This window comes from Tachyglossus aculeatus, chromosome X1 (assembly GCF_015852505.1).
Source record: "Tachyglossus aculeatus isolate mTacAcu1 chromosome X1, mTacAcu1.pri, whole genome shotgun sequence".
NCBI lineage: Eukaryota > Metazoa > Chordata > Mammalia > Monotremata > Tachyglossidae > Tachyglossus > Tachyglossus aculeatus.
In genome coordinates, this window is record NC_052101.1 from 80,146,559 (window position 1) to 80,162,341 (window position 15,783).

A 15,783-nucleotide genomic window follows, 5' to 3' on the forward strand; every position below is an offset into this window, starting at 1 on the left:
AGGAGTTTGCCAGTTTAGAGGAGGAAATTAATGAATACAGAATTAAAAATCTTCCACTAAATTTTACACCTTTTTCTTTCAGAAGGTTTGAGCTTGGAAGGAAACAAGTTACCAGCTGGTAAAAGTGGTTTATGAAGGTCTTTATTTTGCTTTTCAGATCAGACTTTCCGCGACCAACTGGTGCAAGACACACCTTTTCTAATAAGTAATGGCAGATTAAGTGAACAGGAGGTTGATAAAATTATCCTCCAGCTAAACAGATACTATCCACAAATTCTCACCAATAAAGAAGCAGAAAAGGTATTGACTTACACTTGCAAAATTCCGGAGCCTGTTTTGATTTTGGATTTAATGATACTGTACCTGACTTTACTTTCATTACAAATCTAAATGGCTGCCACAGCTAATGCTTAAAGAAGAAATTCTAAATGTCAGCAGATTTGTGCTTTTATTTGTCTAATCAGTGAGCTAATTCTGCCTGTAGGAAAGCCAGGAAAAGATGAAGTTTGTCTTTTAATATTTCAAAATCTCTTAATTTTGGAATTTTTGTCCTTTTCTAAAAAATATTCAGGAGGAAAACAGATTACAGGAGAAGAAACAAAATAATTGATTTTTGTAGTGACTCACAGTTCCCATATTTAGTAAGTAGGCTAGGTAAAGGCAAATAGATAAATGTGATGAAACCCTGGCATTCAGAGACCAGTGGTGCAAGTTAGTGGTTAACTTTTATAAGGCACAAATTGTGTTTTCTAGAAAGCCCAAGCTGTGAAAATTAGCAGTTAATGTGATGGAATCGAATAGCTGAATAGAGTACATTACGGTTAAAATAATGTTCCATGACATCCCCAAATAGGCGGGAAGGTCACTCTTTTTGATAGTCTATTCCATTATCCAAATAGCCAAGGGGAGATCCATTAAGGCAGGAAAGGCCCCCATAGCCATGGTGGTAATGGTGGGGGCTTGGCTGCAGGGAGGAAGAGGGAAAGGAAGAAGAGTAGGAGACTGTTTACCTTTTCCTCCACCTTGACAACAGCAGTAACCTCTACTGCAGTTGCCACCATCAGTGCCATAGCTGAATTGGGCCTTCCTGGGGCCAGTTTATCCAGAGTGACTTGCCCAGGCTTCCACTGTTTCCACCCTTGTGGCAGAGGCAGTGGCTATTCATTCATTCAATCATATTTATTGAGCGCTTACTGTGCAGAGCACTGTACTAAGCACTTGGGAAGTACAAGTTAGCAACATATAGAGATGGTCCCTACCCAACAGTGGGCTCACAGTCTAGAAGGGGGAGACAGAAAACAAAACAAAACAAAACATATAAACCAAATAAAATAAATAGAATAAATATGTACAAGTAAAATAAATAGAGTAATAAATATGTACAAACATATATACATATATAAAGGTGCTGTGGGAAGGAGGTAAGGTGTGGGGGGTGGGGAGGGAGAGTAGGGGGAGAGGAAGGAAGGGGCTCAGTCTGGGCTATCATGGTGGCTGTGGTTGGACTGGCCTGTCCTGAGTTGTGCCACTGCTTCTGTCTGGTGGTGTGGCCCAGGCAAACAGGACTGAGCTCAAGCCACCACCGTTGTCACTCAGCCAGAATTGACCATTCCAACAGTATTGGCGACCCCTGCTGAACTGGCTCATCCTGGGCTGGGAAGCTGAGGGAGTGACCATTTCCCCTCTTCCTTGTCCACTGTCCCCTCTCCTATGTCTCTTTCCCCCCATTCTCCTCTCTCCATTTCTCCTCCCCTCTCTCTGCTTTCTGACCCATTTCTTTCTGGCCTTGACCCCGGAGGCCTCACTGCCCACCCCCCACATGCAGCCTTAAAACCAAGGGTTGAACTTTCTAATTTGACGAGGTGATAGGGCAAGGCCTTTTTTGCTTCAGTACGCTTCCCCCACAGCTAGTTCTTACAATCTTGCACAGTAACTGAGGACACTAGTGCTAGGGGTGGTTATTTGCTACTTGCTCTTTTCTGTCCCCAGAGAGGATTGAAGTAGCCATAATCTGACCCAATCCTGAAATAGCAATAAGCAACCTGAAAAGAGGAGAAGGTAGTGTGAGAAATCATTAAACTGGTTGGGAATCCATTTTATGACACTTTTGTGGGAGTTTAGAACAGTAACATCAATGAACTCTAAGGAATTCTAAATGAATCAATGCATTCTAAAAATAAAGGCCTAAATTCTGATAATGTACTTATCCTTTCCTTTGTTCTCACCACATTTCTGTGAAAAAGAAGAAGCAGTAATTATTGTCCTTGTTTTATGCTTTGGGGTAAACTGAGGCCCAGAGTGGTTATGACCACACAGTAAGTGGCAGAGCTGTGGCTAATATGTGCCTGATTTCCAGACTAATTCTCTGTAAACTAGAAAATGCCGCCTCCATATCTTTTCCCTTTTTTGCAGTGCTTTTAGTATATAATTAATATTTAACACCATCGCACAGTACATGTGTCAGCAGTGTGGCCTAGTGGAAAGAGCACGGGCCTGGGATTCAGAGGACTTGGGTTCTAATCCTGGCTAGGCCCATCTAAGGCTGTGTGACCTTGGGCAAGTCACTTAATTTTGTGCCTCAGTTACCTCATTTTGTAAAATGAGGATTCAATATCTGTTTCCCCACCTACTTAGATTGTGAGTCTTGTGTGGGACAGGGACTGTGCCTGACCTGATTATATTGTGTCTTCCCCAGCGCTTAGGACCATGCTTGAGCCATAGTAAGCACTTAACAAATATCACAATTGTCATTATTATATGCACAGTAATCAGGAAGCCAATCTTTGATAAAGTTTAGGGATCAAGGTCAGGCATCAATTTCATAGGAAGGGTTTTTTGGACACACATCTGAAGAATCCAGATCTGGTTGCAGTTTGAGCCCTTGCTAATGTTTACTGCCCAATGATGTTGCCAATATTTTACATTTGCAGCCTTCATCCTAATTCTCCCTTCTGGTTTCCAGTTCAGAAATCCCAAAACATTGCTCCGTGTACGTTTGACCCACTTGCTAAATCATCTTCAGAAGAAAGGAGAACGTGATTGTCAGGAATTCTACCGAGCTTTATACATCAATGCCCAACATCAATATAACAGCTTGCCAAGCCGGAAAATTATGAGTAAGTTGGGTTGTTGATGGTGATTTTGATTTATTGGGTCAAAGTTTGCATTGCCTTGCCTAGTTAAAAAATAGAAATTCCCTTTAAGAAATAAGTGCACCTTTTCACTTGTTTACCTGCAATTAATGCACGTTCATCATGTTGAGCATTTCATTCTGCCAGACAAAGCCTACTAAAATCTTTTTAGCTTTTTGCGTTTTTTATTGCAGATCATTTTTGCTTGCTTGGATGTGGTTTTTCTAATCTATCTTCTGCATAAGACTTTTGAGGGTGACAGATGCCAACTTGAGACAGACTAACAAAATTTGAGCAGTAAAGGTTTTAGCCATTCTTTGGATTCTCTATGAACCACAGTGCTATGGTATGAGTCACGATACTTTTTGTGGCGGTTAAGTTTTGTTTTGTTTTGTTTTTTTACTGTGGAAGTGGGTATCATGATGGCTCGTAGTTCTGTATCACTTTGCAGAAAGCTAAATGAAAAACTGTTCTCTGGTTGTTGTTGGTGGTGGTGGTAGTAGACATAGCACATAAAGCACATAGTAAATACCATTGATTGATAAATACCATATATTGATAGTAGTAATTGGCATTTTTTGAGTGTCCACTGGGTTCAAGGCATGGTACTAAGCGCTTGGGGAACGTACAACAGAAGCATACAGTCCCTGCCCCCAGTGAGCTTACTTTCTAAGAGGGACACATGAAAATATTTGCAAATAGAGCAATCAGAATAGTGTAATTGGTTGTGTGTAGACACAAGTGCTGAGAATGGGTATAAAGAAAATATATCTGCTAGAGCTTGGTGTTTGGGTTGATATGACTGGAGGTGTTGATGGTCTGTTGTATATGAAGGGGGAGGGAGTTCCAGGCCAGAGGGAGGATGTGGGCAAAGGGTCATTAGCGAGATAGGCAAGACTGAGGAACAGTGAGTAGGTTGGTTTTGGAGGAGTTAAGTGAGTGGGCTTCATTGTAGAAGGAAATCGGTGAAGTGAGATAGGAGAAGGTGAGCTGATTAAGTGTTTTAAAGCCGAGCTGATTGAGTGTTGTAAAGCCAATGGTAAGGAGTTTCTGTTTTATGCAGAGGTGGAGGGGCAACCGAGTAACCAAGAGTAGTATGAACTAGAGTGGGGAAAGACAGGAATCAGGGAAGTCGGAGAGGAGGCTGATGCATTAATCAAGGTAGGATGGGATAAGTAGCAGTTTGGATGGAAAGGAAAGGGCAGATTTTAGCAATGCTGTGTAGGTAGTACCGACAGGATTTGGTGAATACCTGGGTTGAATGAGAGAGATGAGTTGAGGATAATGCCCAGGTTACGAGTTTGAGACAGGAAGGATGGTGGTGTTGTCTACAGTGATGGGAAAGCCAGGGGGAAGACAGGGTTTGGGTGGGAAGATGAGGAGTTCTGTTTTGGACATGTTTAGTTTGAGGTGTCAGCGGGACATCCATGTAGAGTTGTCCTGAAGGCAGGAGGAAATGTGAGATTGCAGGAAAGGAGAGTTCAGGGCTGGAGATATAGATTTGGGAATCATCCACATAGAGATGGTAGTTGAAGCCACAGGAGTAAATGAGTTCTCCAAGGGAGTGGGTGTTGGTGGAGAATAGAAGGGGACATAGAACTGAACCTTGAGGGACTTCCCATTAGAGGGCAAGAGACAGAGGTGGGGCCCACGAAGGAGACTGAGAATGAGCAGCCAAAGAGATAGGCGGTACAGCCAAAGTTAGTTCCTGAGCATTCTTTTTAGTTATTGGCAATTTAATCAATTAGTGCAAGAAGCATAAAAAAGGGGTAAGTACAGTGTTGAGTTGGAGCTAAACTATTTAGTTAATTTCTGCCCAAAACAAATGAACCATAACCTGGTTAATTACTGCTAAGATTTTGAACCTTGGATTATTCCAAAGGCTTGAGTTTGGTGACTGATTCTCTGGTAACCTTACCACACTGCTTGGGTTCAGGTGTAGGGCAGAACACTTTCCCAGTGGGTGGGAAGGAAAACGCTCTTGCTAGTGCTCAATGCCATAACAGTGTCTTATCCAGTCACCAAAGAATCTCTCTCTCCTGTTTAATGCAATATCACAGATCCCTCTTGGAATTATAATTAGCAGTCGCTGGCAGGTTAATACTGGGTGACTAGGGATTGGCCTCAAGTCTGACTTCATGGTAATACAGTGCTCTGAGTATCTCTTAACTCTTCCCTGACTCATAGTTTCCAAGAAAGGCCATTAACTAGGCAATCTAAATTTCCTGCACACAAATAGTTAATATATCTTAGCTGATGTGGACCTGTTAATATTTCAAAGCTGTTAAATTAGATTAAGTGCATTTTCATCTTTTTCAAAAAACCAGGTGACCTTACAATTACATTTTTATATTTTTTAGCATGTGAGAAGCACTTTTCATTTGTCAGATGTATGCCATAACTGTTTTCGTCAAGGATTTCTAATTAAAGGTCAAGCAGGAGGAAAATTAGAAATTAGATATGAGGTGTTGGATTTTAATTGGTGATGGGGGGCACCTACAACCTTTTCCGAGCACATTGAGTGGTTTTTTTTTTTGTTAATCCTTAATTTAGAATTGGACTCTTTCTTTGAATGCTACATACTACTTTTGTATTGGATCCTAATCTCCCATCCAAGTTCCTGAAGGGCCCTCAGTGCACCTCAGGAGATGCAAAGAAAATTGCTTCTTCCCTTCTTCTCTACTAATTTTCAGCAAAACAAAAATCTCTCCTGAGTGAATAGCTGTGTAGAGCAATGTCCACTAGTCATCTGAGAGTTGTCAGAAGGGATAGCTTGTACCTACCCCAGTGCTTAGTACAGTGCTTGGCACAAAGCAAGCGCTTAACAAATACCATAAAAAGAAGGGGGAGGTGTGGAGCAGTGGTGGCAGCGCTCACAACAGAATCTTGAGGAATGTGCACCATCATTATGCCAAGGGCCCATCCCTGGGCCCTGATAATCCTAGTATAGAGAATGGAAACTTCTCCCACTTTATATTCTCCCAAGTGCTTAGTAAACTGCTCTGCACATAGTAAGTGCTCAATAAATACCATTGATTGATTGATTGTGACATCAGCCTGCAAGGATTCATGATAACTGCTCTTGCCCCTCTTCAGAGGGGAGAATCTGGTTCTTTGATATATGTTCTTTAAACAAGTACTGCAGGTTCTTAGAGGATAAAAGCTGGATCCCATTTTTAATTCTCTAGATGCAATTTCCTTTTTGGAAAATGAGAAATCCTTCACTTGGTGACATTCCATTCCATTGTAATGTGATGGTCCCCATATCCTTTTGAGGGCTGATGGACTGAAGTCTGAAAGAAGACATAATTGATGTTTATAACACCTTGAAGGGTGTGGATGGGGCAAGCATTGAATTGTTTTCACCAAATCCCACAATAAGACGATGAAGGGACAACAAAAGAAAACTCTTCATCTAGCAGGTGATAAATATATGGAATTTGTCACCACAGATAGTTTTGCAGGCTGAAAATATCAGCTGGTACAGTCAATCAGTGGGATTTATTGAGCCCTTACTGAGTGCAGGGCACTCTACTAAGCACTTGGAAAAGTACAGTATGACAAAGTTGGTAGATGCCATCCCTTCTCAGAGGGAATTTACAGTCTGCAAGAAAATGTTCAAGACGATCAATTGCAGAACCACAGATATGTGGAGAAAGTTAAGCATGTCCATGGCATATCTGTAAACGTTAGGGTAGTTGTCAAAGGAGTACAAGAACAGTTCCTCCAACGGGCCTGTTACTACTGTCAGAGGCAGAATATGGGGCTGGGTGGATAAATGTGTGACCCAATAATGGTAGTGTTCGTGTTGGTCTGTTCTTGTCTTACCTTTGAGGTGTTCTCTTGGGGATTGCTAACAGATGTTTTGTATGAAGCAAACACTTCCCCATCAGCCAAACTTGGTGAAATCTTTTGCCAAAATTATTGGACACTTCAAGTGGCCTAAAATAATTTGCTTAGCAAAGATAAAGTCAAAGGTAAAGGGCTATTCCCCTCCATGGCCATGAACCAGTTTCAGTGTAGTCTTTTGTTTTGCACTCCCACGTCAGCATTCTCAAGTCCAGGCATCAGACTCAGAGTGAAAATTGCTTCTACAGTAGCCATAGATGCAGAGAATAATTGAGCTTTTTATGTTCACATTATTTGTGTCCCCAGACCCTCCCCAACCCTTCCCATTTTGAAATTGTCCCAGTGGATTTGAGTGCTTTTCCCAGCTTGAGTCACATAAACGCATTTTCCATGCTTAAAGAAATGTTTTTATAGGGGAGTCTTCTGAGCTGCCAAAACTCAGATGGGTTTGGCGCCTTAGGAAAAATACAGCCTCATGTAAGTGTGAACTGCTCCTGGCTGCTTTCCAGTGGTTAGTTCTACCTCTTAGAGAAATAAAATTCAGTCCTGATAAATGCCAGCAGTCTTGTGTCTTTAGGAGATGTTAATTCTATATGTACAATTTAAAGTTCCTGTAGAAAATAGTCAGTTATAATTTTAATTTTGCATGAATTGCGACCAATATGTGTTCTTAGTTGAACCCCATTACTAATGATTGATATGTTACTTTTATTTCTAGAAACCTCAGATTCCACAGAGATAGACACTGACAAGGAGAAATATAATCTAAATGACAGGGGTAAATACAATATATTCAGAAACATTGAAGAGCAAAACTCTAAATTCTTCCCCTTCATCTATCTCTCTGTTCATTTATTCCTAAGACATCAATCACTGTGGTGATGGCCAGTCAGTTGTTCAAAAATCTAAGTTATTGCTGGATGGAAAATTCTTCCTGTGTCCTCATGACAGTTATTGAAGTTCTTCACTTCTTAGTAAAATGAGCTTCCTATTGCACATGTAAATGTATTCAAAACTGATGCTTGGTGATTGTCCTGGACAGTTAAAATCATCTAAACAAATCAGATAAATTGACGTGTTATGTATAAATTTGGATAAATTCATTAGGGATAAGCATATTTTTCTTTTCCTCTTACCCCGACCTTGATTATTTTCAAAGAGAACATGAAGTGGAAATTTTCATATATTGTTCCAGTGGGTTTGGTGGCAAAATAGAGAGAGATTGGAAGCCCTTTAAACCCATTGCAAATCTTATTTCCCCCTTTGAGTACATTCCCCATGTTTGGTTTTGGTTGGGGATTGCCTTGCCTAATTATAATGGTCCAGATTTTCAACCAGGTTCATTCTGGCCTTTAAATTTGTAACCACAATTTTTCCATTCTTGTTTTTTTTTTTCTTGGGCGGGTCTAAAAGCTACATTTGCACAAGTCACTCTCTCCTTCTATCTCTTCTCCCCCCCCCCCCACCCCGATTTGTTTGTATGGAAATCTTTTGCCTACAGCAGTGCATGCCTTTTCCCATCACATCTATAACTGGAAAATGAATCCCCAGTATATGATTAAATCCGTTTCGCCTTTCTCTACTTTCAATTTTTTCTGTAGTGTCTTTGAGAATTATAAAAAGTTCATTAGCTAACAGCAAGCAGTACCTGGTTAATTACCTTTGCTTCCTTTTCAGGTCCCATGTTCTTCCTTGCTTGCTTCAGTGTGGCTGCAGGATTAGCATTTTTAATGTACTACCACCAACCAGGTATGAGTATGATTGAAGTATATTTTTCCTTTTTTTGGTTGTCCATTTACTGCAAATGATTTCAAAAGTTAAATTGTGGTTTTCTTTAAGTATTTAAACCACAATTAGACATTTCTGAAATAATCCCAGGAGATAGAGTTACCAACATGGGCACCCCGAGAGCTCAGTTCTCCTGTACTTTGAAAGTCAGTTCCATATGCTTCACAGATGCCCTAAGTGTAACAGAGAAAGAGGCACAAGAAGAAGTCCAGAGCAACCTTATCTCTACCTCTGCGTGCACTGTACCTTGGGATCCAGCTTTAAGGATGGCCCCTCTCTCCCCTCCATGCCTCAGTCCTCTTCTCAGGACTCTGTGAAAGTAAGGGGGCACATGGTGGGGCTGCAAAATCCCCATCCATCCCCTGGATTTAGCAAAAGCAACAAGGTCAAGTCCCTGCGGTGGTCTGAAGGCATTGCATCTGGCATATACTACCATTCATTCAATCGAATTTATTGAATGCTTATGGTGTGCAGAAAACTGTACTAAGCGCTTGGGAGAGTACAGTATAGCAATAAACAGACACATTCCCTGCCTGCAACGAGCTTACAGTGTAGAGGGAGCTTATGGGGCACCTTGGTTGTCCTGCCACCAGCCCAGGAACCTGCTCCTGAATTCTTTCCCTGAGCCTAGGGGTCGGATGAATCATGAGCAAGAGTCTTCATGTTTGCCCTCTTTTCTGCAATTCTCCTTCATCCTCTGCCTCTCTTAAGCACCAGGCTGGGCTTTGGCTCCCACTCCTTCCTCCTTCCCCTTTTAAAAAAGCTAAGGGTGGAATGGGGGTAGGCAGGATTGGGGAGGGGTTTTGGTAGAGTCTAAGCACACAGAAATGGTGCCCTCACCTTAGGCAACAGATTAGCACCTTTCACCACTAAGAACAACCCAGTAGTCACAAGCGTTTATAGGATCTTGGAATTTTAGAGCTAGAAGGGACCTCAGCATGTTATATAATCCAGCCTCATGCTTCTCACAGAACTATACCTAAACTCAACCGTATACTCCCTTTTTATATCAATCTCAGTAAAAAAAAATGGAGTGCTATCTAGGTCTGATGGCCCTGGTTTCGATGGAAACCCAAGGGAAGTGGTGCCACTAATTATGTAATTGTACTAGGCATATTTTCCTGCAAAAATACTCAGCTCACACTGTATTATAATTGGGTTCTGAAGAGCAACCAGTCAGTGATATTTGAGTGCTTGTTGAATGCAAAGAATTATATTCAGAACTCAGAGTAAAACAGAAGCAAAACACCTGTTCCTTGCCTTCAAAGAGCTAACAATCTAATTGAGAAAGAAACCTTCTTTAATTGATATTTTTTGTGGGGGGGGCAGGGCATCCACTTGTTAATAACTGTCTCTTTAGATTCTGAAGCATTTACTTCACCTCTCATTCTGTTTATTCTGTCCCATATTCAGATCACATATTCTTTTCTCTGCCATTCGCTCTATTGGAATGTTTTCCACTGACACATGTGAGAAATATCAACAAAGCATTTCACTCCCATCTGTTTTCCATGAAAACTGGATGGGATTTTTCTTTGAAGATGTTGTGCAGGGAATGGTTTCAAAGGCACATGCCACAGGAAATGATAGAATCTTTTTCACCCAATTTTACTCCTAGAAAGTTGGCTGAGCTCAGATGCAAGCACTGGCGTGTACTATCAAATTAGCCTGAACGGAATGGAGTTTTTTCAAAATGAACCCCAGGTTGACTGCTACTTAGAAGAAGTAGTTAACAGGAGAGACACTGCATGTTTGAAATATTATTCTGTGGCTCTATAATTCACTCAGGGCCAGTACCCAAACAGCATGTGTAGCCAACTTTCAAAAGAGCAACAACTAGCCTTGGCTTTGGAAATCACATTCAGCTCCATGTTCAAGCCCTCTGTGTCCTTTAAGTCATAGCTCATTGAAATATTTATGGGTGAAAACAAAGTCTTTTCACACACCCACGAGGTTTTCCTTTATGATAGCCTCATCCTTTGAGATCCATCTGGATATCCATCATTTTCCACTTCCCTCCAATACGTTTTCCCCCTTAAACCTGTCTGCTAATTCAGCTGTTCTCTCCAAAGTACTTAGTAGGCTACTCTGCACAAAGGTGGACTTGAACAAAGCAGTATCTGCCCTCAAAGAGTTTACAGGCTAAGTCAGTCAACACTGATGTGGGCAATCATTAAAAGGACATAGAAAATTCCATCCACCTGCTCAGACATGGAATAAATCCTTGTGTGGCTCAGTGGAAAGAGCCTGGGCTTTGGAGTCAGAGGTCATTGGTTCAAATCCTGGCTCTGTCACTTGTCAGCTGTGTGACTTTGGGCAAGTCACTTAACTTCTCTGTGCCTCAGTTCCCTCATCTTTAAAATGGGGATTAAGACTGTGAGCCCCACGTGGGACAACCTGATCACCTTGTAAACTACCCAGCACTTAGAACAGTGCTTTGCACATAGTAAGTGCTTAATAAATGCCATTATTATTATTATTATTGTGAATAAAGTGCACTGTATTATGATAAGATATCTTTCCTAAGGTTGCAGCCCGAACCATTCTACCAACAGGAGCAAAGGCCTCTTTGTCAAAGAAGCCAGCATCTTAGTAAATTCCTTTTCAGGCAGGTGGATTTTAGAAGTGCTCTATCAGGAGATGCTGTGGGTCTGGGTGGTGGCCTGAAACTCAAGTGAAGCAAGTTACAGGGAAATGAGGAAATGAAAATGGTGTTCTTTTATAACCTGAACAGACAGCTTTCTTTGATCATATTCCTGAGTATTTTTTAAAGCAGGACCTCTTCAGTCATCAGTCAAGTTAGGGTAAGGTTCAGATTGACTCATCTATCATGACTATAAGTATTGGGTTTTTTTTTTTGCTGGGCTGAGATTATTTTAGGTATTCAATTGGATGATGAAGTTAATGGAGTGGAATAGAGTTATTGCTATAAATAATTTATAGGGCTTTTTTTGCTTTAGGTATCTGTGTGTCTATATAAAAAAAAGTCAATGCTGCTGTCTGGGTTATCACTAAACTCTGTGACTGGCTAGGAGGCAGGAACCAGGCAGCAATTGGCTGTTTTGTTGTGCACAGAGCATTGGGGGCCATTAACAGCACATCCTCGAGACTGCAAACTCACTGTGGGCAGGTATCGTATCTACTGACTCGGTTGTGTTGTACTCTCCCAAGTGTTTAGTACAGTGATCTGCACACAGCAAGTGCTCAGAAAATACCATTGATTGATTGATAACCTTGCCTGCAGACAGGTCAATGGCTGTCTGCTTACCTCCCACCTGTGATGGTTTCTGTGGTTGCATGTTTACTTTAAACTTCTGGTTATGGAAACCACAGCTCCCATGAACCAATCTGTGTCAGTTTCACTGTACATCCACAGCCAGCTACTGCAGTGGAAGGCACACTGTCCCATCCATATTGGAACACCACATTGGATGGCTACAGGAGGCACCTCCAAATGCAGCTGCTGTGGGCCTAATGCTAACTTATGCTTCCTAATGCTTCTAGACTGTGAGCCCACTGTTGGGTAGGGACCGTCTCTATATGTTGCCAACTTGTACTTCCCAAGTGCTTAGTACAGTACTCTGCACACAGTAAGTGCTCAATAAATACGATTGAATGAATGAATGAATAAACTTAACCACCTAGTTTACCCTTACAGCTGCAGTGGTTTATGTGGCAGGGAGTTAGTTCTAAAAATGTTTTTGTTTCCTTTTTTTTTCCCCAATCTGAAATCATCAGTTTGCCTTGGGACAAACACTCAAGATTATTGACTATCCCCCTCACCTCAACAGCTGTCTATCCACACTGCACACAAACAAGTAGGCATACCTAACACTCTTTATTGGAAGAACAAGTGCCTAGGATTAAAATAAGGTTAATTAAGTGAGACACAGGATAAGTACTAGCTATTTATCTTGAATGATTCAGGGTGGTTTCCAGGTACAAAAGCCTAACTATTGAAAAAAGCAGTATGTTTCAGTGAATAGGTCACTTGATTTTCTTTTTTTCTTCCATTTTCTCTTTCTTCCAGATCCCAAAGTCTTCAAGGGTGCCAGAAGGGTAATGGGATTCTCCCCAATTATCATAGGAAAACACATCAGTCCTTATTTCTTGGCATTTTTGGAAGACAACTTGGAGCAGTAAGGGACACGGTTCCATCCATCTCTTCTGCATCTTCTGGATCTCCTGCCACATGCAAAACAGCAGTGCCCATATTTACAGCCTACCCGAAATTCCTATACCAAAGAATTAGTTACCTTACTCTAGCAATGAAGATACTATTCAGGGGTATGTTCCAAAGGTTAGCTCTATACCATCTGCTTTTTCTGTAGGAGCAGATTGTTTATTTTTTTAACTTTTTATTTTAAAATATTTATCATTTTGATAGGTAGTTTTTTCAACCATACCCAAAAATATGTTTCAGTGTATCGACTATCCAAATATTTAAATGGATGTAGGTCTCCATAGCCATGTTAGCATGTTTTTTGTCTTTTTTTAAAAAATGTAAAAGTTTTGAGGATTTATTTAACTGCTTCTTAAAGGTCAATTTTACAAGGACACTTTAAAGACTACCAAAAGCCTTATTAAGCATAAGACAGGTGTTTTTCTGTAATTGCCCCTTCTGTCCATGCACCAGAATCTGAGAGATAGGTACCTAGGTCTCATTCTGTGCCACAAAAGCATGGTAGGGCTTCTTAACTCCCTCTTGTGTCTCTTCTTAGTCTTTATTTGGGGAACCTTGTTCCAAATACCAACCTCCATTATTATCTATTAAACTACAGGTGATCGTTTGTTAAACTGGTGCCAAGTCAGATGGACCTACCTTGTTGATTCTTTTGGGCACTGACTCCAGCACTTTTCCATGGTAATGAAAGACAGTCCTGACAATGAAAGTTTCTTTTTTTTTTCCTGAGATGAGAAACTGAGTGGGAATGTGCCAGGAGAGTTTGGAAGGTTTCTGATAAGTTATGTATCTGAAAGGACCTCCACATGAATAGTTCAAGTTAGCAGCATACTTATAAATAGCAGAAGGAGCATAAATTCCTTTGTTTGGGTTTAAATAGGGTGTTTTCAGGACATCAAAAGTATTTTTTTAACTCTCCCACATGTACCTGTTTTGCAACAGGTAGGGGGAGTATTAATTAAGTCAAACCTAATCATTCTTTTGTTATTGCAGCATGAAGCCTTTAAACAAGATCTAAATAAGCAAAAAGAGTTTGAGACTTAAGGAGGCACAGCTGTCTAACACGATTTAAAATGAGAGGATTTTTCCAGAGTATTTTTGCTTGAATGGAAATTCTTTAAAAAACCCAAAGGCTGTTAGCTTTGGGTTAGGAATCTGATCTCAGGCCTATTCATAAACCTGTTTATCCTTCACGTTTAAGGTCATACTTAAAGGAAATTGAGGTATGGGGGAAATCCAGTGTATAGACAATTTAGCAAAGTGCAGTGCAGCACTTGACTATAGGGGGGATGTTGATTTTAATTGTTTTGGTGTGAGCTGTGTTCACCAGCTGAGAATGGTAGGTGTTTGTTTTTGGCAGGGTAAACTGAGTTAGTGGGATTGCTTCACTTAAGGGAAAACTATGTTCTCACCCTAGTTAGCCAAGGGGAAACAGGGTGATATCTCATTTCCTTTTTCTTTCGAGTATCAGCTTTAAAAAACCATGGAATGATGGTAATGGCAAGGTAATTTATTCCAGAAACTCTTTTAGACTTTTCTCCCACCTGTCCTTAGCTTAGTGTAATTTTAAAATTCCAGCAGATGGACTTAAGAGAAAAATTATGTATTAAATACTTTGGTGTACCATACATTATCTAACTGGGCATTACCTTTCTATACACCCACACTTATATGATATTCTTGACATGAATAGCTTTTTATTGGCGTAATGGCAGGGAGGAGAGAAGAGGGACAGATATTCATTCATTCATTCAATCGTATTGAGCGCTTACTGTGTGCAGAGCATTGTACTAAGTGCTTGGGAAGTAGATATGAACTTTCACTGAACTTCAGAGTTTCTCTGCATTACTAAAAATGACATTTTCAATTGTACAGCGAAATATGATCAAATTTGAAGGATAGTCCTGCATGATGACCCAGACAAAAGCACAAAATGTAGAATTTTGCATTTTAGCAGTATAAGGCATTTCCAAAGTAATAGTTGGGATTTCAGATTGGGATTTCATTTTCCCATAAATAGAAGGAAGGTGAAGTGTGGTCATCCAAGCTCATAAAATTCTTAGTACTTTTAAACAGAATGGCATTACCAGTGCTCCACAAAATCAAGATGTTGTGCAAGTGATCTGTGTAGTCTCCTGACCAACAAGTGTAGAGATTAAATGATCATTGGGCCCCTCCTATTAAGACCCCTGTCACATTTCTGCACAATAGTCATGATTGTGACAACGTCAGAACATCCTGAAAACTGTTACTCACTGTCTAGGAAGCCACCCAAAAATGGGATTTTTCATTTGTATGATTTCCTAACAAGAGACTAAGTTTTTCTCTGCCTCTCTCCTTAAGTCTCTTGAGAGTTTGAGCAAAAACCAAATAGCATTTTCCTCAGCCAAAAATGACCACTGATACATTCTTTAATCTGCTTATTATATAAAAAAAACTCAAATAAATCCTCTGCAGAACTTAGCATCTATTGGTCTGTGTATGCCAAAATAATTTTCAAAAAAAAATACCTTATAAGAGTCGGCCATGTGCTGTTTGTGCTACAAATGCTTCATGAGGTTGTGTGATCTTAACCAAATGAAATTTAATGCAGGCAAAATGTGATGTAATGCTAAGCCTCTTGTCTCTGGGAATGTAAATAACCTATCTTAGATGTTGTCTCCTATATGGGATACTGTTCAATTGTAACTTGTGATACATTAATACCGAATTCTATGTAAAGTTATTTTAATAAAAAATAAATGTTTTTAAAGATGACTTCACATGGGTGCCTCCTAGAGGTTGGCTTTGATTTTCCTTGGTTGTTGAATTTGGAAGGAAGATGTAGCAATT

At 40.4% G+C, this 15,783-nt stretch overlaps 2 protein-coding genes across 5 annotated transcripts in view; one reads left to right on the forward strand and one right to left on the reverse strand.

The window, feature by feature from the left end:
* The window catches only part of CARD19 (caspase recruitment domain family member 19), a 50,979-nt gene extending 35,271 nt beyond the window's left edge, over positions 1–15,708 (forward strand). For 3 of the 4 annotated variants that reach the window (XM_038771908.1, XM_038771909.1, XM_038771910.1), the window contains 5 exons: positions 158–300; positions 2,963–3,116; positions 7,699–7,758; positions 8,658–8,729; positions 12,799–15,708. In XM_038771908.1, the coding sequence (XP_038627836.1) occupies positions 158–300; positions 2,963–3,116; positions 7,699–7,758; positions 8,658–8,729; positions 12,799–12,911 (542 nt within the window). In that variant the 3' untranslated portion in view covers positions 12,912–15,708. The remainder of the gene's footprint in view (positions 1–157; positions 301–2,962; positions 3,117–7,698; positions 7,759–8,657; positions 8,730–12,798) is intronic. The other variant, XM_038771911.1, reaches the window with a different exon arrangement.
* NINJ1 (ninjurin 1) overlaps positions 12,881–15,783 on the reverse strand; it is a 114,154-nt gene continuing 111,251 nt past the window's right edge. The window contains exon 10 of the mRNA XM_038771704.1: positions 12,881–12,953. The gene's annotated coding sequence lies outside the window, so the exon portion shown is untranslated. The remainder of the gene's footprint in view (positions 12,954–15,783) is intronic.